Source organism: Pogona vitticeps, chromosome 3, assembly GCF_051106095.1.
Source record: "Pogona vitticeps strain Pit_001003342236 chromosome 3, PviZW2.1, whole genome shotgun sequence".
In the NCBI taxonomy this organism is placed as follows: domain Eukaryota; kingdom Metazoa; phylum Chordata; class Lepidosauria; order Squamata; family Agamidae; genus Pogona; species Pogona vitticeps.
In genome coordinates this window covers 2613643-2635208 of record NC_135785.1, presented here as the reverse complement: position 1 = coordinate 2635208, position 21566 = coordinate 2613643, and the positions used below count along the sequence as shown (strand labels likewise).

General features: G+C 48.5%; 1 protein-coding gene across 3 annotated transcripts in view; it reads left to right on the top strand.

The window, feature by feature from the left end:
- LPP (LIM domain containing preferred translocation partner in lipoma) overlaps positions 1-21566 on the top strand; it is a 318860-nt gene that overhangs the window by 180118 nt on the left and 117176 nt on the right. For all 3 annotated transcript variants that reach the window (XM_072996382.2, XM_072996380.2, XM_072996383.2), the window contains one exon: positions 8962-9084. In XM_072996382.2, the coding sequence (XP_072852483.2) occupies positions 8962-9084 (123 nt within the window). The remainder of the gene's footprint in view (positions 1-8961; positions 9085-21566) is intronic.

The following is a 21566-nucleotide window of genomic DNA, read 5'->3' as shown; positions in this document are numbered from 1 at the left end:
CTGACAGGGGCGGGTGCCAGCCAAGCGATGGGAAGCTCTAAGAGTGGCCATAATTACTGATAATGAGCTCCGAGCTGCAATTTTATTAATTAAAAGGGGAGGAAAGAGGCCACCGTCCCGGCTTTTTTTTTCCGAAGTTGTCCTCCGTCAGCGTGGCTGTCGGGAAGAGACAGCGTGGCCTTTGGGCGGATCTCGGCCCGGCTTTTGCTCCTGAGATGCGCCGCTTTGGTCGACTCAGGGAAATGGGGGCAGATGAGCGATTAAACCCCCCTCCTTCTGGGCACTGAGCTAACAGCAAACCCAAAGTCACACGAGTGTGTGGGGATCACGCTGTTTAATGCCCAGAGGGAAGGAATCATAATTTTAACACGCAGATCATGAGTCATCTTCACTCATTCTTGAATGCCAAGCCTTGTGTTTTTTTAGCCGCCTCGCGCCCCCCCCCCATCTTATCTATTTATTTCTACCCAAAGACAAAAGGGTAGAAATAGCCTTTAACTGCCTTAGCATCATAGAATCCTAGAATCACGGAGTCGGAAGGGGCCTCTGAGGCCATCGACTCCAACCCTCTGCTCATTGGAAGAATACAAATCAAAACAGATCTGCCGTGTGGTGGTCCAATTTTCTCTTGAAGGCCTCCAGCGTTGGAGCGCTCGCCACCTCTCAAGCTGATGGTTTCTGTCGTCGTACTGCTCTGCCGAGTTGGGAAGTTTTTCCTGATATTCAACAGTAGGACTTGAAGAATGCTCTCCTCTGTCCCTTCCGTCTTCTTTTCTCAAGGCCAAATCTGCCCACTTCTTGCAGTCTTTCCTTCTAGGGCTTGGTTTCCAGCCCCCTGACCCTCCTTGCGGCCCTTCTCTGAACTTGCTCCAGTTTGTTGGCATCCTTCTTAGAGTATGTTGAGAACCGGACACAGTATTCAAGAGAAGAACGAACCAGTGCTGAATTGAGGCGGACTAGTACATTGCAGGTTTTGAATACTATATGGCGAATGGATCCTAAAACCACATTGGCCTTTTTTGCAGCCACATCACACGGTTGGCTCAATCGTTGATCTACAACAATTCCAAGATCCTTCTCACTCACAGTATTACTGAGCCAAAGATCCCCCCCCCCTTGTAACTGTGCATTTTGTTTCTTTTTCCAAGGTGCAGGACTTGGCATTCACCGTGACTGAATTTCATTCTGTCATCTTCAGCCCAGTGCTCCCGCCTATCAAGATCATTTTGAATTTTGGATTTTGTTCTGCTTGGGTTCTGTGCTGATCCCTGTTTAGATTCGCCTGCATAGAAGTAAAATGATGGATTGTTCCCTTTGGCCTCGGATCATAACCTGAATCTATCTTACATTGTGGTTGTAAGGACAGAATTTACCCTTTTTTTAAAAAAAACATACCTTTATATCCTGTCTTTCTCCCATTGATCTCATGCCACCATGTCTGGCTTTCTGCCTCCCTGTGTTATTCTCAGAACCCCCCTGCGAGGTAGAGCAGCTTGGAAGGGATTGTGAATGCCCAAAAGTCAGCCAATGATTTGAACTCAAGTCTGACTACAGTGCTCTGTTGACATGTGAACATTAAAGAGGTGCTGTCCAGATGTTAAGCGTTTGTTATTTTGCTTTGCTTTGTCCTATTTTTACATGTTCTGTTGTGCTCAGAGCATCTGCGCTGCATTATCTCAGTCACTCTCACAAGAAATATCCTCCATAATCTGGGGGGGGGGGGGAATACAACCGCTACCCAGAAAAAAAAAAAGCCCTTGTGTGCTTCCCCAAAAATACAACTGCAGGAGGAGGTGATTATTGGACCACTAAAGAAATCAAGTAGATTTATTTTATTTGTTTGTTTTCCAAACTTCTGACCCACTCATCTGACCAGTGGTCCCTCTAGACAGTGTACAATGTAAACCAGTGTTTCTTAACCTTTTTGAAAGAAACGCCCCCTTGAGCCATTGAGGAAGTTATCATCGCCCCCCCTCCCCATGGCGATGTTATTTATTTATTTATTTATTTATTTATTTATTTATTTATTTATTTATTTATTTATTTAAGACACTTAAATCCAATGACCCCTGAAAACAAAATTCAATTCCAAGAAAATGAAATGCCCCCAAAAAGTAACATTTAGTAATTTAGTTGCAAGCGAATTTTAAGACGCAAAAAGAAATAACAGTATAAAAAGGGCATAAAAACAAACCGCAATGCAGGAACTAAAAATTTCAAGACAGAAACTCTGAGACTAAATTAAGATTGGAGGAAAATATATATTCATGCAGACTGTAAAAAGGCTGCAGCCATCTTCACAGGTTTGGCTTGCTCCAGCGCCCCCCTACCGCCCCCCTTCTGCTCCAGCGCCCCCACACCGCCCCTTTTCGTTCTACTGCCCCCCTGAAAAATGAAATCGCCCCCTGGGGGGCATTATCGCCCACGTTAAGAACCACTGATGTAAACGATATGGACGGTATGGATGTATAATTCAGTGAACAACAGTTATAATTAATATGAAATCAAATCCAAGTACAATCAGGCAGTGGCTATAGATGTTAAGCATATCATCTCAGTGGGACTTTTAAGGTGGAAGGGTTTGGAAAAGCCTGCGGAAACACAGAAGGGCTGGAAAGGTTTCTTTAAAAACTCTGAAAAGGGGGCCAAATGAGTTTTGGGGAGCCACCGAGAAAGCCTGGGTCCTTGTTTTCTCCTTCCAGGCTCCTCTCAAGGTTGGCGTCCTCAGCCGCCCAGCCTGGGATGCGCAGGTTCGACAGGCAGTCCCTCTCTGGAAGAGGCGTTCTGTCGTGTACCGAGGTCCCAAACGCTTGTGGGACATAGGTCAGCACCCGCATCCAGAGGATGATTGACCTCTTCTTCCTCTGGCTGATCTCCAAAATCAAGTCCTCAGACAGACTTTTGAAAGGTGCTATAAATGGGGAAGGCGGGGTGGGGGGGTTTGAAAAGATGGAGATGACGGGGTTCTCACCTGCAGAGTTTCCTCCCCCGCCTCCCAAATCTGTGACACATGGGTCTTGCAACCGGCAGTTGTGATGGGGTTCCTGAGTGGAGCTAGGGAGCGTCTGCTTCCCAGGTTCATTTGGGGACTGGAAAGTCAAGGAGAGGCTTTCTTGAGAGTTAGAGTAGAACACACATAGGGGGGGCTTCAAATCAGCCCCCATTTAGTTTCAGAGAAGATTCCACAACAAAAGGGCAGGTTATAAATAAATCAACAAATCAATCAATCAATCAATGATCCATAGAGTTCCTTCCAGCTCTGCAGTTAGGCTATCCAGAAAAAACAACAACATCTTAACTGTTAGAGCAGTACAACAATGGAACCAGCTACCTCTGGAGGTAGTGACCGCTCCCAACGCTGGAGGCCTTCAAGAGAACGTTGGACCACCCTCTGTGAGATTTGCTTTGATCTGGATTCCTGCCCCGAGCAGAGGGTTGGACTGGATGCCCTTCCAACTCAGTTCTTCTGTGATACTCTTTGATGTTCTGTGATACGGATTATATATTAAAGGCCTGCAAAATTGGGTTTTGCAGCTCTTAGTGGTGATCGCGTCTTAAGACAACCGTTTAAGCTTTTTGGAATAGGGGCCGGGAGCCCATGGTGCCGATGCGAAGCCACCAAAAAGGGGGTCTTAGAAGCTGGGTGGTCAGGTCTGCCAGCGAGCCCCAAGGTTGCTCACCACCTTACTAAAGACCTTTCCTGCAAACTTTACATTTCTCAAAACATGGGGAGCCCGGTGTGGTGTGGGACAGAAACCTTGGAGGGTGGGGAGGTTACAGTGGTGCCTCGCTTAACGATTGCCCCACATTGCGACAAATCCGCATTACAGCGATCTTTTTGGCAAGCGCAATTGCGATCACAGAACGATGGTCTAAATGGGGGAATTTCGCTTTGCGATGATCGGTTCCCTGCTTCAGGAACGGATTCTTCTCAAAATGATGTTTTTTTAACGGCTGATCGGTGGTTTCAAAATGGCTGCCGGGTAATTAAAATGGCTCCCCACTGTGTTTAGGGACGGATTTCTCACTATACAGGCAGCGAAAATGGCCGCCGTATGGAGGATCTTTGCTGGACGGTGGGTTTTTACCCCATTGGAACACATTGAACAGGTTTCAATGCGTTTCAATGGGGTTTTTAATTTCGCTTTATGATGTTTTTCGCTTATCGTCAGTAAGCGAGGCACCACTGTATATCTGAAGTTGAGAAGTTGCAACGGCGACAATATTGTCAGCCAGGGAATACGGCCATCTGGGGAGGTCCAGATGGAGACCTGAGGGAGGTCCAGAGTTATAATGCGTCATTTTGGCCCCTGGGAGATTAAGCTCCACCACCCTGAGGCAGGAGATTAAGCCATTCCTCTCCCCAACAAAGAAAAGGAAAAACGCCAACCCTCCAAAAACAGAGAGAAGGTCTGTGCATTCAAGGAAGAAAGGAAGGGATTAACTGGCCGGGAGGTGTGCTGTGTGTTTTCTCATGATACCCCCAGTGGGTTCACCGCTCAAGGTTGGGACCCTGGGGCAAAGCCCCCACTGCAGCCCTGGGTTGGCCCTTGGCTCCCCTACCCTGGGAAGAGCTGCTAGACAGACCGAAGGTCTGATGCCCAAAGTGGGGGGGGGCAACTCCCGGGGCCCTTAGATTCACCCACAGTTCACCCCGGAGGGGAAGATCCGGCTGCTAGCCTTTGGCGCCCCAGCTGAAAAATGCAGGTGATAAGAATAGATTTTTCCGCCTCTCTGTACGGAGGATGAAAAGATGGAGGGAAGGGGAAGGTAGGGACGGCTCCTTGAGATCGGGAACGCGGACAGTGTTCAGACCGGTGCAGAAGGACCGATCGCAGTCTGCCTGATCTGTGCTCAGCGCCGAAGCTGGAGAAGCTTCCGCTGCATCCTGCCAATGTGTTAGACTCGAACCAGGCTTGAAATGTCACATGCTTCTGGTCTACATCCCTCTCCATGCAATCCCTGTGGTTTGGATTTTTTTTTCTCTCTCCTACTTCGATAATTTATGGGAACAGGGATTATATAACCCCTGGCTTTCTCCGCTGTCATAAATATTGTTTGAAAGAAATGTTCCATTGCTTTAAAGATGTTTGCCAGGATGGACAGACCTCCGGGGAACCGTCACGTGTGTGTGTGTGTGTGTGTTTGTGTGTGTGTGTGTGTGTGTGTGTGTGTGTGAGAGAGAGAGAGAGAGAGAGAGAGAGAGATTGAGAGAGAGATGGTTCCAAGAGCAGTTTATCATGCCACCAAGCAAAGTAGAAAGCTACTCAGACCTGGAAAACTCAGCAACAACCTCTAAAGCAGGGGCTCTATCTATGCTGTCGCGCAGTGCGTCCTGACCTTGGGTCCCCAGATGTTCTTGGAGTACGACTCCCGGAGATCCTAGCCTGCACAGCTAGCAACGAAGGCTTCTGGGAGTTGCACTCCAAGAACATCCGGAGAGCCAAGATTGGGAGCCACTGCTCTTCAGCAATGCAAGAGATAGCAGTTCCGATATTTTTCTTGTTGCAACCTTGTTTTGGGAGCACAGGCTGTTTCGCCATCCCTGTGGCGCTCCACCCCTTCGGACATTTCTAAAGGCCCGTCGCCGTCCTTGATGGCTTGTAGGAACCGTGACAGGAAATATGCTTTGGGGCCAAGGTGAGCCCAGCTGGCCTGTAGGCACCATGTTATGAGCCATCCAGCATATGCTTAAGGGGATACAGGGTGCAAATCCGTTGCAGGCTGAGCTGTGAGTGGATCATGAGCATGCACGTACTGTTTGAGTCCATGTGCAGTAGTTATAGGTGCCATTACGCGCCGGCAAGTGACCTCCCCACCCCCCCCCCCCGTGGTTGGGAACGGAGCATGATGGCAATGCATGCCATTTACGCTAGTGGCCTTTCAATGCCATGTCCCCCATGAAGGTAAATCTAGTAATCCGGATCCAGGAGACAAGCGACGGATCCAGACTTTCGAGGAGAGTGCTACCCCCAGCCTGGAAAAAGCTGGAACCCCCTCATCCTACCAGGACTACTTAAAACCACAGAAAATGTTCAGATGGGAGGAACCCCATGCATGGGCCCCTGACAGGACAGGCCGCTAAGGCATCCCTAACTGGAGGACGTCCAGTCTCTGTTTGAAACAGGTCTTGTTTTTGCTGACTGTATAGAGCTTCTCCATCTTTGGCTGCAGAGAAGATAATCTGTTTTTACTACTGATGACCGGCTTGTTCTCTTGACAAAACTCTATTAGCCTTTGCCCTGATTCATTTTGAACTCCAAAGCCAAACTTCCCTATTGTTCCTTTTATCTCTTGACTCCCTACTTTAGCATTCCAGTCCCCTAGAATGAGAAGAACATCTTTCTTTGGTGTCAGTTCTAGAAGGTGTTGTAAATCTTCATAAAACTGTTCAATTTCAGTCTCCTCAGCAGTGGTGGTTGGTGCATAAACTTAGATTATTGTAATGTTGAAAGGTCTGCCTTGGATACGTATTGACATCATTCTATCATTTTGGAGATCGTATCCCATTACAGCTTTTCCCACTCTTTTGTTGACTATGAGGGCTACTCCATTCCTTCTACGGGATTCTTGCCCACAGTAGTAGATATGATAATCATCTGAGCTGAATTCGCCAATTCCCGTCCATTTTAGTTCACTGATGCCCAGAATGTCGATGTTTATTCTTGCCATCTCCTGTTTGACCACCTCCAGCTTCCCAAGGTTCATAGATCTTACATTCCAGGTTCCTATGCAGTATTTTTCTTTCCAGCATCGGACTTTCCTTTCACTTCCAGGCACGTCCACAGCTGAGCGTCCTTTCGGCTTTGGCCCAACCACTTCATCAGCTCTGGAGCTACTTGTACTTGTCCTCTGCTCTTCCTCAGTAGCATGTTGGACGCCTTCCGACCTGAGGGGCCCATCTTCCAGTGTCATATCTTTTAGCCTTTTGTTTCTGTTCATGGGGTATTCTTGGCAAAGTCTCTGTTTGAAACCACCGAGGAGTCCCCTCCCCTCAGGGGCAGGCCATTCTGCTCTCCAACAGCTTTAACCATCCGTCTTTCCTGCTGCCGAGTGACAATTTCCTTTCTTGTAATCTGAATCTGTGGTTTCAGGCCCTGACCATCAGCGTTGCAAAAGGCAAGCTTACTCCCCCTTCCACGCCATGGGCTTCCAGATATCTGAAGGTGGATCCCCCCACAGTCTTCTTTTCTCCAGATTAAACATCCCCCACTCCATTCTTCATCGAGTTTGGTCTCCAGGCCACTTGCCATCTTGGTAGCACTTGGGAGATGCCTCCTTCTCTTGTTTCTGATTAAGCTTCTAATTCTGAGCTTCTGCCAAGCACTAATGAAGAAGGACAGAACATCCCTGAATTCAGGTGGAAAAGAGAAAGGCAACTGTGTGCCCTCGTTCTATCATTACTCATAAATGCCCAGCACCCCAGACCATCTCCTGACCCCAGATCTTAAGCCAAACAGAGGATAGAACGGAACCCTGCAGGACACCAGATGGCAAAGGTCCAAGCAGAAGGCTCCCATCCTCACCTTCAGAGACCCTGCTTCTGAATGAGGGCCAACAGAAAGAGGTGTCATCAACCCCTAAAATAACTTTGGACAGTAACAGATTGTGGTCATACCTAAAGGCTACATTTGTGATGGCTAGTTACAGTCCTCATTGCAAAAAGGAACTAGCTGTTACTTGCAACTAGCTACTCTAGAACTCTGTGTGGGACATGTGATGGAGCCTTCATTGGGGTCCTTAAATTCAAGGCAGGTTCAAACAGGAGGAGACGTGCATTTTAGGTAATTCTGGCCCCACGACATTCGAAGACTTGGTAATCAACATCTTTAATTGATTCGGTTGTTTGGTTTTGGTACCAAGATCCAGGTCTGTAGAGCCTGTGTCCTAAGCGCACTCCTGTCCTGCAGTGAGTCCTGGAACCTTTTTGTGCACGGCAGGAGAGGAAGCTGAACACCTTCCATATATGTTGCCTCTGATGTATTTTTGGTATCACCTGGAACGACAAAGTCCCAAACAGAGTAGTCTTAGAACGAGCTGGAATTGTTAGCATGTATACATTACTGAACCAGCAACGTCTACGTTGGCTTGGGCATGTCGTGAGAATGGCTGATGGTTGGATTCCAAAAGATCTCCTGTATGGAGAATTAGTGCAGGGAAAACGCCCCAGAGGGAGACCACCGCTGAGATCCAAGGAGATCTGCAAGTGGGATCTGAAGGCCTTAGGAATGGACCTCAACAGATGGGAAACCCTGACATCTGACCGTTCAGCCTGGAGGCAGGCAGTGCATCACGGCCTCTCCCAATTTGAAGAGACCCTTCTCCACCAGGCTGAGGCAAAGAGGCTGTCCCGAAACCAGCCAAATCAGAGAGCTGGACAGGGGACAGATTGTATTTGTCTTCAGGGTGGAAGGGATTGTTGTCACTTTCGAATTGGTCTTCTCAGCCACACTAGACGCTGCTCCAAGTCCTCCATACAGAGCCCGTTCCCATCGTCTCTCGAGACTGAAGGATGCCTACAGTGTTTGTTTTTGTTTTTGTTTTTCTCACAAGGAAAGAGGGCTGCTGCTTCCCCCCCATGCCTGTTTCGTTGCAAATCCCGTTGTTTTTAATGCCAACCAAGAATTAATGGCAGACAGCAAGTGGATCCAGCTTCACACATGTGGGGGACTTGCATCTCGGGAACAAAAGCGTAAGGGTTTGGGGGAAAGGACAGGGGTTTTCAATTAAGAGCAGCCCACATGGTTGTGTAACAGAGTTGACGTTGTGCTTGTTGCTTTTCCATGTCATCATCTCCTTACCCAGCTGTCTTCCAAGAGGCAAGGACTCTTGCCAGCCCTGTATGAAGTCGAGATGTTCCCGTCTTCTGTGCTGGACTGAACCCCTGGAAGAGAACTTCCTGATTCTGCTTTTTTATATATATTTTAAAGGTATATCTTGTTCTTTTCTTTCTTTCTTTAGAGCAACCCAGGGGGCAAGACGCTGGAAGACCGGCGTTCCAGCCTGGACGCAGAAATCGATTCCCTGACCAGTATCTTAGCGGACCTTGAGAGCAGCTCGCCTTACAAGCCCCGGAATCAACAGGTTAGAGCTGGGCACTGGGCCTGGGTGGCAGGTGGCCCTGATCCACAGGGATTTCTTTTCCTTCCTTAGCCTCTTGCACTGGAGAATTCCTCCTGGGATTCTTGCAGTACCCATCATCTTTCAAACCGTTGGGGACAGGAATGGCTGTGGCCGGCTGCCAGCTTATCCAACCAGCGGCCGTGTCAGTTTAGGTCTTCTAGGACAGTGGTCCCCAACCTTGGGCCTCCAGATGTTCTTGGACTACAACTCCCAGAAGCCTTCACCACCACCTCTGATGGCCAGAATTTCTGGGAGTTGAAGTCCAAGAACATCTGGAGGCCCAAGGTTCGGGACCACTGTTCTAGGAAACAGTTCTTCCCATCTGTGAGACAAACAGCGGTCAAAAAGGTGCTTTCCTCCTACCTGTGGTCTCCTGTCTCTTCCTTGCTGGAGTCATAATTGACGTGGGTGAAGCCGACACCCGCAGAACCATTAAAAACACACCCGTTCTCATCTAAACTCACTTGGATTGACACACGTGTGTAGCATTGCCTCGCTGTTGAGTTTGGGTGATAAATCGTCAGCACCCGACGGGACATGTGAACGGGTTGTGCTTGTCGTCCCTTGAAGATGTCCGTGATTTCGTGAGGCCCCTGAGGCAGATTGCAAATATTCTGGGCCGTCTTTATCCCTGGAGCTGGTTTGTCACCCACTGGGCAAATTTCTGGGCTCTTTTGGCCTTTGCCGGGCTGGTCGCTGGAGGGCGGTTGTGCAACCTGACGCCGGAGCTGTGCTTGAGACCCGGCCAGCTTGGCAGAGCCGGGAGTTTGCACAGGGCTGGCGTTGCTCTTTGGGAGCAAGCACCTCATGAGGAGGCCACGGAGGAGGCGTGTTTTTGGAAGGGCCCACTTGGCGAAGGCATAGAAGCCCGGCTGCCCAAAGATGGTCGCCTGTCAAGGTTGTCAATCAAGGTTGTCAATCAAGACCAGTTTGCTGCTGTGTTCTTCTCGCCCACTTTATAGGTCTGGGCAGGGGATGGTCTTCTCTGTAAATGATGGATATGTCTACTTCAGTATACGTTTCAAGGCTGGTGCACATAAAATGCACAGAACAGGAAATACATAACAAAAGAGTATTGAACCACCAATAAAACAGTTCTTTTTTAAAACAACATAGAGGTTAAAAACCTGAGAAAATCAAAAGGCCTTTGACTCCCATTGGAGAGAAATTTGATTTGGTGAAAGCGAAACCTTCTGAAGAGGTTCCCCCCCATAAACACACACACACACACACACACCTTGGTAGATTTATAAGAATGGGCGAAACGTTTGCATTGCCCTACAGACTGATTTGAATGTACATGTTTTAACTTTGAAGCTTCTAAATAGATCGGAATAAATCTGTAAGAGCAGAACACAGATCCGTTTAGAAGATTCAGATGCAAAGCCTCTACATTAAAATAGGCGGCTTTGAAAAGGTGGAGAAGCATGGTCTGTCTTATCTTTCTGCAGGAGAATCGCACCCCCCTCCCCAACGCCCGCCCTTGCGTCTGTGATCTTGAGCCCTGCTCTCTATGAGCGGCAAGCGCTCTGCTTTGTTGCCTTATCCTCAAGGCAGAGGATGCTGGGCAATTGGGGGGGGGGGAATCTGCGTCATTGCGGAGGGATAGAACTGGGACACTGTGGCTCAGAAGGCCCTGGGAGTGATGGGGAGGCGGGGAGTGGCGGTTGTCCGGATGGTCACTTTCCATTTGCACATGGAAGATTTCGTGGGATGCTCTCTTGATAGCTGGAGGTGGCATCTCTCTCTTCTGGATTTAATGCTGCCATCCTTGGAACGAAGGCGTTAGATTTAACATGTTAACGCTTCCCCTGTAGTTTACTTGCCGAGGAGAAGACAAAACCAAGCATGGAGAGAAGGATGGTTTGAAAGTAGAGTTGTTAACGATTCAGCCTTACAGTTGCCTTGGGTCCTTTTAAGGAGAGAGGCGGGGGTCAAAATATTTATTAAATTAAATACATTAGATCGTAGTGCAGTCAACCTCGTCGTTGGCCATTTAGTCATTTAGTCGTGTCCGACTCTTCATGACCCCATGGACCAGAGCACGCCAGGCCCTCCTATCTTCCACTGCCTCCCGGAGTTGGGTCAGATTCATGTTGGTTGCTTCGGTGACACTGTCCAACCATCTCATCCTCTGTCGTCCCCTTCTCCTCCTCTTGCCTTCACACTTTCCCAACATCAGGGTCTTTTCCAGGGAGACTTCTCTTCTCATCAGATGGCCAAAGGATTGGAGCCTCAGCTTCAGGATCTGTCCTTCCAGTGAGCACTCAGGGTTGATTTCCTTCAAAATGGATATGTTTGTTCTCCTTGCAGTCCAGGGGACTCTCAAGAGTCTCCTCCAGCACCACAATTCAAAGGCATCAATTCTTCGGCGGTCTGCTTTCTTTATGGTTCAGCTCTTCCATACATCACGATAGTCAACCTGCTGTTTCCAAAAGATCCGATGTGATTTAACACATGAGCGTCAAGACTGTTTAAAAACAAAACAAAAGAACAATCTTGGCGCTCATGTGTTAAATCAAACACTTCTAGGTTATTTTTTCCCCAGAGTCCAAGAACTCAGAAGCAAGTATCATCATCACACATCAGAGGACATCGAGGGGAAAATGATAACCTAGAAGAAAGGGGGTGGAGGAGATCTGTTGGTTGCATTTGAGGATGCTGAAATCTGAAAGATGATGCAACTTCAGGGTTTTGCAAGGCAGGGTGTTTCTGAAAATATTTCTACTTTCCTTAGCTGCTTGCGATTCCTCCCTTCAGGTCAGCCCCTGAGTCAAGGCGAGGTGTTACGGACTGATTCGGGTTTGGTTCCCTTTAGGTTCCCCGGGCCAAATGCCCAACTGAATCCCGAACCCAAACCCTATCTCCGAGCATAGTCTATTGCGCTAGAGCAGCCCCATTTGCATCAATGGAATTTACGGAGGGGTTGAAGTCTTCCAATCCCCGTGGATTCAGTTGGCCCCCCTCGTGCTGTTTACTGTGCTAGCCCACAGTTGACCAGCTTGTGTAACTAAAGTGTTGTGGGTCTTGTCTGTTTCTGTGTACACAATACGGATAATGATATTTGTAAGATAAGGAACATAGCTGTAGTGAAAGTGTGGTGGTTTTGGTTCAGGAGAGACAAGCAGGTCAATTTGCAACTAAACTTTGTTTAGATTGTGCCTTTTTTGAGAAAATGTGTGTGTGTGTGTGTGTGTGTGTGTGTCTGTCTGTCTGTGTGTGTGTGTGTGTGTGTGTGTGTTCTCCCCTGCAGTTGGTTCCCTTTCCTTATGAGTTTCGCTCGCTTGTTCTCCTTGTCCTGATTAGCAGATGCTTGGACCTGAAACATCTGGCCTTAAGTATTACCAATTAATGTATCCAATAAGATGTTAAAGTAAATATATAAACGGCCGGCAGACATTAATATCTCACCGCTCCTTTTCCCCCCGTCAAACACACGGACCTCTGGCAGCTCCTGATGGCTTCTCACAGATGGAACAGGATAAACGAGTGATCTTGGGCGTCTTGTCATGGTTTCTTCTTGTTCTTTCTACAGAGAAATGATGAATTACTGATATTACCAGGGGAAACCATGTGGTTGTTTATTAAAAGGACTGCAAAACGTTAAGCACAAATCTGGGCTTAATTAGTCAAGTGTCTGCAGCATTCTTAAAAAAAAAATGAATCTCTTTTATGCAAGCAAAATACATCACCCCATAGCGCTTAAAGCACTCTGTGCTTGGTTTACAATTTAATTTTGCTGGCTACAGATTCCACCGCTCCCTCAAGCAAGCTGGGGACTCGTTTTACTGATCTCGGAAGGATGGGAGGCTGAGTGAACCTTGAGCCAGCCAGCTGGGATTAAACCCGGGTGGCGAACAGAGTTTTGGCGGTCGCGCTGCAGTTTAACTGCTTCACCACAAAGCTCTTTTATGTCGGGTTACAATGGGAAAGTTTGCATTTGGAAGGGACGGGGTGCTGGTTTTCCAGTGCTGCTTTTGGAGGGACCTCTTGAAGTTTTCTCCAGAAGCATTAAATAGGTCAGTCACATGCTCTGGAGGGTGGCGGAAGATGGGAGGATACAGAAGGAAGTCTCTGCTGTGTTAGAGGGTTGGTAGCTTAGCCCTTAACCCAGAGCTGGAAACATTTAATATCTATAGGATTGCTTCTCCTCTGATTTGGGCACTAAAATAAAGAGGCAGGCTATAAAATTGAAACAGCGGTTTAATTTTTAAAATTCTCCCTAGGAGACAAAACTTGGTAGCTGTGAGCAGCACAGTATCCGCTTTTACAACAGGTTTCCTGATACAATGTGTGAACAGGAACTCCGCGAGACCTCAACAGCTTTCTGAAAAGCCAGCCCTATGGAGTGCCATCAAGTCAGGACACCTTTTCAGGATTTTCTAGGTAGAGAGTCCTCAGAAGCGGCTGGCCCAAGGCCACCCAGGCTGGCTCTTCTCCCAGGAGGCCCATTGGGGGGAATCAAACTCCCAACCTCTCTGGCTTTCCAGCTAGAGACATAAGCCTATGAACTGTCCAGCAGTTCCATATTAATAATCTCAGAACTGCAGAGTTGGAAGGGACCCTGTAGATCATCAAGTCCAGGCCCTGCCATTGGAGGCCCAGTGTGGAAATCAAACTCCCAGCCACTGGCTCTGCAGTCAGAGTTGTTCTGGGGCTAAATTCTTTTTTCTTGTTGTTGTTTACTCATTAAGTCGTGTCAGACTCTTCGTGACCGCATGGGCCCTCCCGTCTTCTATTGCCTCCCAGAGTTGGGTCCAATTCATGTTGGTCACTTCGGTGACACTGTCCAACCACCTTGTCCTCTGTCATCCCCTTCTCCTCTTGCCGTCACTCTTTCCCAACATCAGGGTCTTTTCCAAGGAGTCTTCTCTTCTCATGAGATGGCCAAAGGATTGGAGCCTCAGCTTCAGGATCTGTCCTTCCAGGGAGCACTCAGGGTTGATTTCCTTCAGAATGGGTAGGTTTGTTCTCCTTGCAGTCCAGGGGACTTTACAAATCAACTCCCACCTTGTGGGTATAAATCTTGTATGCCTTCTCTCTCAGAGAGAAAAGGGGGAATTGGGGAGGGAGAATCCCCTGTTATTTCCTGATAGAGAGAGAGAGATTTCTCGGTGCGAAGTCTTCCCAACAGAGAAATCCCATGGGTTTACCCGGCTGTTTTGTGGTCATTTGTCTGCAGAAGCACCCATCTGTGCAGAATAATCACCCTCTCAGGGCAAAATGTCATCTCTCCTGATCAAAATCCTAGGAATGGTGCAGCACAGAATTGGTTAATTTTGTGTGCAGAACCACAGGGGAGACACAAAACAAAAGCAACATATGTAAACTGCCTGAAATTTTGCTTGTGTGTGGGGAAGTCTTGACAAACATTCTCGGCATGGTGATGAGTTGTGTTGTTTTTTTAATTTTTAAGTTTAACATCTCTACTCCCCTCTACTTGCCTCCCTCTCAGAATTTGGCCTCTGAGAAAGCTCTAAGGCTGTGTCTCCCCACCTTGGATGTCCTTGGACTACAGTTCCCAGACGTTCTGGCCAGCACAGCTGGTGGGGAAGGCTTCTGGGAACTGTAGTCCGAGAACATCTGGGGACCCAAGAATGGGGAATCGAACTGCTCTAAGGAGCTCAGCAGCCTAGAGAGCAGCCCCTTGAAGGGGCCATCCTCTCAGGGTGAGCGTTGAGGGCTCGGTGGAGGGGAGAAAGGCAAGACCTGCTCCTCTGGGCATCCATCGCCTGCCAGTCCGGCTCCCTCCTGGCAGAGACCAGCAGGCGATGCGCTTTTGAAGTCCCAGACTGCCTGAGAACAACGGCAAGATGCTCTTGGTACAGAACAGTTTCGCCGTGGGCGGAGGAATGACACTCTCGGGCGGTTTGCAAGCAAGCCGTCTGCGACGCTTCTTTCCTTGCTTTTTCTTTTTCACTTGCGAATCGATTGCCTTTCTCTGCGCCGCCGGCTGGCTAGAACATATGGAGACGTGCCTGTGGGTGTCGGGGCGTGCCTCTGCTTTCCGTACATATATATTAAAGTTCCGTTGACTTAAAGAGAAGCACCCGGAACCCGTTCTATCCATTGTCACTGGCACATCCTTGGAGGGAGGATCAGACGGTGGAAGAGGAGCAACGCCTCTTGTGATTATGAATTAGTTTCATCCTGATAGGTTTGATTGCAAAGGGGAGAGATTTCCCAGTTTCCCTTCAGATGCCTCTGTCCCCTTCCCGTCTCTTTTGCTCTTTATTTCTTTTCATGGAAATCAAGTTTCTAGTCCTGGATGAGTTGAGAAGAGATGTCCCCAATTGCCATTAGAGGTGTGCCAGACCCCTCCCTCGGAGGATTCAGACAGTTAGCCAAGGCAGAACTCTTTCAGTACCTGTAACACATGGTGATTTCATCTTTCTTTTCTCTTCAAGTGGTCGCCATTGTCTTATTTCCTTTTTGATGAGGGTGGTGGCTGTTCTTTGTTGATGGGTGGCGTTTGGCATTTGATTGTTTGTTCATTCCATTATGTTTCCCACCAGCTGGAGTACTGTTCGCCGCTAATCAGGCAATATAAACATTCAATCAATAAAGGAATAAATAACATTCTTAGCCACCTATCAAGACTGGAGTGTTTCTGAAAGACTTACTGGGACAAAAGGAGAGGAACGTTTTCCAGCCATTGGTTGGTCGGATCCGGAAGGGAGGAACTGCTTGGAAATGGCTATTATTTGGGACTACAGTTCCCATGATCCCTGCTCAGACCGAGGGCCTATGGGTCGCGTTGCCGGTTGGTGCAGGATCTCAAGAGTCTCAGCCACCAAGCGGCAGGCCCACAGGTGAGCAAGCCACGGTCCCGGTGAATGAACCGTTGAAAGGTTCCTCCCAGGGATGCAACTCTTGTTGACAGAGCATGAAATGGTCTTCGTTGGCTCAGTCGCCTGGAACAGGCCTGGAAGATGAATTATTCCTGTTGTCTCTTCACCGATGGGGAAATGGAAGTCTTCCAACCACAGAGTTGCGGGAAGGCTGAAAAGCCAGGGCACTGAGACTTCCGAGAGCCATCTATCAAATGTCCTTGAGATCTTTGGAGGGGGGGCCCAAAAAGGGAGGCCCATTTTCTGAAAACTGAAGCCATGTGGAAGCTGTTGTGGGTTTTTCGGGCTCTTTGGCCGTGTTCCGAAGGTTGTTCTTCCTAACGTTTTGCCAGTCTCTGTGGGCGGCATCTTCAGAGGACAGCACTCTGTGCTCTGGTGTAGTTGGTTTTGGGAGTGCAGTATTTATGGCTGTGAGATAGGCTTTTGTCTTTTTCTGTAGATGGGTGATTAGTGTGTCCCCAAAACCTGACCCACCCTTTGCTGAACGCTTTTAAAGGGGCCTTTGGACTATGACGAGTCTCCGTAGCTTGGAAGGGTTATCCCTTGGACTACAGCTCCCCGAATCCTCTGGTGGTGAGGTTCAGGGAGTTCTCGTTCAAAGCAAAGCTGGCTGGACAGCTCAGTGGTCAAGCTGTGGAGCCCGAGATTGGGAGTTCGATTCCTCCTGGGAGGAGAACCAACCTGGGTGGACTTGGGTGCACAGCTGGCTGCACAGGAGTCTCCGGGTACCCTTAGAAGAAGGGAAGGGTCAACCCCTTCTGAGGATCCTCTACCTGGGACACCTGGACAGGGTCACCATAAGTCTAAAATGACTTGATGGCTAGATTATTATTATCAGTCCAAAAGAGGTTTCCTCCCTCCCTCCCTTCCTCCGTCTCTTTCTACCTAAACCCAGTTTCTCCTCCTTCAACTGAGCGGTGGGTTCATTTCCTCGAAACCCTAACCCCCTCTCTTCCGTATAGCTTCCTGACCTTGACGGCAGAAGAGATGAGCTCTCCTGGCAGCCCCTTTGGCTTTGCTCGCTTGCTTTCTTGTTTGCCCAAGCAAGCCGGAGAAAAGAGAGACGCCCAAGGGTGATGAGTCCTACGGCCCTGGTGGGATTCGAACCCACGCCCGTCGCTCACCGTCGTCCCAGCCCCTGCCCTTCCTCTCTCCACGGTAGCCCTCCCTATCCATTTGGCTGGCCTGGCTGCTGGGTCGGCCCCCTCCTTCTCTCCGGTCCCTCCACCTTCTGCCTGTCTTGATTTATCTCTCCGCCGCCCGCTCAACTGTACACACAGTACAAGGAGTTTTACATCTCCCGTACAAAGCGGCAATGAAGGGCCTGACAAGCGAGCGCCCGTATTATGCCTGACCTGACAATTAGGCAGACTTATTACTGTGTCAGCTTGCCAGATGGATCATCTCCTTGGCGGGCAGAGCAGCCAGCGCCGCCGTGCGCTCCTGTGCGCGCATGTGTGTGTGTGCACAGTTTATGAAATTGCCGGCCACTCTCCCTCTCGTTTCTTCAGGTAGAGGGAGAGAAGGAGAGAGGAAAAGATAGAAAGAAAAGCACAAATCATTTGGTTTGAGCCCCATCCCACACGCTTTTAAAGTGTCTTTGATGACAGCCACGGGTGGCGGATAAAGCTCGCGTTCCCAAATCCTCGACAGTGTGGATTAGACTTTCAAAACGTGGGGGGAAAGCAGCCGGAGTGGGAGGGAGGGAGGGAGGAAAACATGGAAAAAAGAAAAATGTTGTGTACATACACGCACGTGTGTGCGCACATGCACACACACACACACACACACACACACACACACACACACACACACACACACACACACACACACACACCATTTAAAACCCTTATGCAGGGTTTGCTCATGCCGTGCCAGCAGGCATTGACATTCACACTTTATTTTATTTATTTATTTATTTATTCAATTTTTACCCCGCCCCTCTAGACAATGTCTACTCGGGGCGGCTTACATCAGTTAAAACAAGTTAAAAACATATAAAATACATTTATACTAATTGGTTCTAAAACAAAAGGTTTCCAAGATGGTGGTATACAAAAAAGGAAAGAAAGGAGAAAAAACACAAGCCTGTCTTCCCTTCCTGTATTGCTGGGGTTTATACAGTACTTGGGTCTGATTCTAAGGATTCAGAAGTAACCACCCTCTTGTCCCGTTCCCCCCAAATTGTGCAGAAAATAAAGAGAGGTTTGTTGGTTGTCCTCAGGTAGCCCAACTTGATTGGTTAGGGAGTTGAGGTATCGTCATGTTCGCCTGCAGTGGCTTTCAACCGTTGTTGCTGTTGTGTTGTTGTCAAGTCACTTAAGTAACCTCAGAAAGATCCTGTTTTGAACAGCCCGGCTCAGCGTTTGCAAACTCAAAGCGATGGCTTCCTTTACGGGGTCACTCCACCTCGTATTTGCTCTTCCTCTTTTCCTGCTGTCTTCCACGTTTCGCAGCATCGTGGTCTTTTCCAAGGAGTCTTGCTTTCTCACGATGGGCCCAAAGGCTCAACCTTCAGAGGCCCTAAAGATCTTCTGGATTCCAACTCCCAGAAGCCCAGACAAACGCAGCCGATGGACGGAGATTCTGGGAGCCGAAGCCCAGCCATGTTTGGAGGACTGAAAGATAAGGTTTCTGTGCGGTGTGACTCTTGATTGGCCTGGGTCATTTGTGCGAGTGATGCAGAAAGGAGGTGTTTCTGTGGCTGGAGCTTCGAAGAGACCAAAGTTCCTCCCCCTCTGGGGCTTCTCTCTCTCTCTCTCTCTCTCTCTCTTGGTTTTAAATCAAATGCATTCACATTGGTTCAAGCGGCGGAATTGCTTGAGCCGATGTGGAAGGGTTTGAAGTCATTGCATCTAAAGCCATTCCAACCAGTAGTAGTGAGAGGGGCTGGGCAATGGGGAAACTGGCTGCTCTTTGAATCCTCATCTGTTCTGCTTTCCTTTTCCCTTCACTCCCTTCACCTTCTTTTCTTTTTTTTTTCAAGGCTTACTCTCCCTGGTACTAAGGCAGATGGCTGATCACAGTGTGAGGGGGAGAGAAGAATGAGATGTCGAAGAGAAAGGGGGAAGTTTTAAGACAGCTCTGCTCTGGCCATCCAGATTTGCAGGTAGCCCAGTGAGCCCTGCCTTAAAACTTCCTCCTTTCTCTCTGTAAACTCCTTGCTTCCCCACATGGCCACTGTCTGCCACCTTTGGCTAACCAGCTGCCCTAAGTGCTAGGGCATGGAAGGAAGGAAGGAAGGAAGGAAGGAAGGAAGGAAGGAAGGAAGGAAGGAAGGAAGGAAGGAAGGAAGGAAGGAAGGAAGGAGAAGGGAGGATGAAAGCATACCAAGGCACCAGGGGTGGGAAGGAGAAGATTCAAGTGGCTAGCAAGCTGCAAACAAGGCTAATTTCCTTCCTTCTCTCTCCTGAATGCAGGATGATTGGCTGAAGCAAATTAACCTGGGGAAACCCAATTTCCCAAATATGACTTCACACTGAATCCATTTGAATTTTTTTCTGCTGTGTAATTGCTCCCTAACTCTCACTACCAGGGGAATAAATACAAGGGGCATGCACTTACAAGAAGTTGATGTTGATTCACAAAACTTTGCACTGACATAAATCTGCTAGTCTTTAAGTGTTAAGATATTTGCCTTTTTTCCCCCCATTTCTTCCTGTACTCCAGCCAGCAAGCCGCTGTGTATAGCATAACGGTGAATGTACATTCTCTTTTGCTTTTATTATGGGTCCTGGCTTCCTTCTCTGTCTCCCCCTCCCGTGAGGTTGCATCTATGATTACTCAATATTGTGACAGCATGGGGCGCGAAACCCGGGAGAAAGTGAAAAGCCCAGACATGAACCGCGTTTTGTGGTAAATGACAGAGCCCAACCAAGTTAATGATATAGCCGGCGCTTTTTTTCCAGCCCTGGCATGAAATTGAGCCGCATGTTCTGTTCTTAAGCTAATTAGCCAGCCGTTCTCTTTTGGTGCAAGGATCTTAGGCAGGGAAACGAAACAGCTGTAATCAGAGGGGAAGGAGAGGACAAAAATCACTGTATTTACTCCTTTGGGGAGGCAGAATGGAGCAGCTGGAGGGCTTTCTGGAAACCTGGTTAGTCATCGCCCAGACCTTACGAGGGAGGGAGGGAGGCAGAGTCTGGGCGAGGGAAGCTTTAAATAGAGTTCTGCGGACCTGATGAAAATGCCGTGTATCCCCCCCACGTTTGGCTCCATCTCGGACATTTCATGATCAGAAAAGCCCCCCTGTCTGAGGATCTCTCCAGCCCTAAGGGCTAATATTTGTTGGCCACGATCCTGCTGTATTTTTACACCAGGGTGACGCAAGTCGCGTCAATCTCATCCGGGAATGGGGCAAGTTGAAAAGTTGGCGTTGGTATTGGCTGTGGTGTCACAGGATCCGTGCGCCGTGCAACAGCGTACGCCTACTCTCATCTCCTAAATGAGCCATAATTTGCAGCCAAGGTTGCGAGGCTGTTTGCTCTCCTCTGGCAGGTGTCACTAAGAGGATTTGGTTCGTAGTTTCCTATGGATTCGTTTCATTCCGTTCATTGATTCATACCTTTTATTTATTCCCTTCCTGTCTCCCGGGAAAGGGGCCCAAGGTAGTGCCTTTCGTTTCATGTTTATCTTTCCTTTCTCCTGCTTCCTGGACCCAGGGCGGCTTACAACCGAGGGAGGGACAAATGATCAGTTTTATAAGCAGATCGATGAATTGTTGTTGGTGTTGCCGTCATTGTGTGCCGTCAACTGGCCTCCAACATATGACAACCCCATGAATAAAAGACCTGCAAGATTCCTCCACGGCCCTGCTCAGCTCTTGCAGCCTCAACCCCGTCCTTTTGGGAGCCCATCCATCTCACATTGGGGGCTTCCTCTTTTCCTGCTGCCTTCCGCCTTTTATCCAACAGCATGGCCTTTTCCACAGAATCCTGCTTTCTCACGAGGTGCCCCGAAGGAGGACAGCCCTCAGTTTCATCATTTTTGAAGCTTGATTTGAACTAGGACCTGCTTGTTTGTCTTTTAGGGCCATCCAGACTCTTTGCGAAGCTCTCCTCCAGCACCGCGTTTCGAACGACTCCTTTCCCCCACTTACCAGCTTTCTTTATTTTCCAACTTTTACACCTGTACGTAGTGATTGGGGACATAAGGATGTGGGTGGCCTTGGTCTTGGACTTGGTCTGCAGTGCCACATCCTTACTCTTGGTGACCTTTTCTGGTTCCTTCATGCCTGCTCTTCTGAGTCTCCCTTTTCTTCTGATTTCTGGTCTGCAGCCTCCATTTGGATTGAGGAATAAACCAAGGTATACAAAATCCTTCACTATTTGAATTTCCACATTGACACTGACAATGTGTAGTGCTTCTGTAGTCATGATGATTTTGGTCTTCTTCACATTCAACTGTAGCCCTGCTTTGGCACTTTCTTCTTTCACTTTCCCTACAAGTCATTTCCAGTCATTGCTGCTTTCTGCCAGTAAGAGGGTGTCCTCCTCATATCTGAAACGATTGGCATTTCTTCCACCAATTTTCACTCCTCCTGCATCTGAATCTAGTCTGGCTTTCTGTATGATATGTTCTGTGTACCTATGA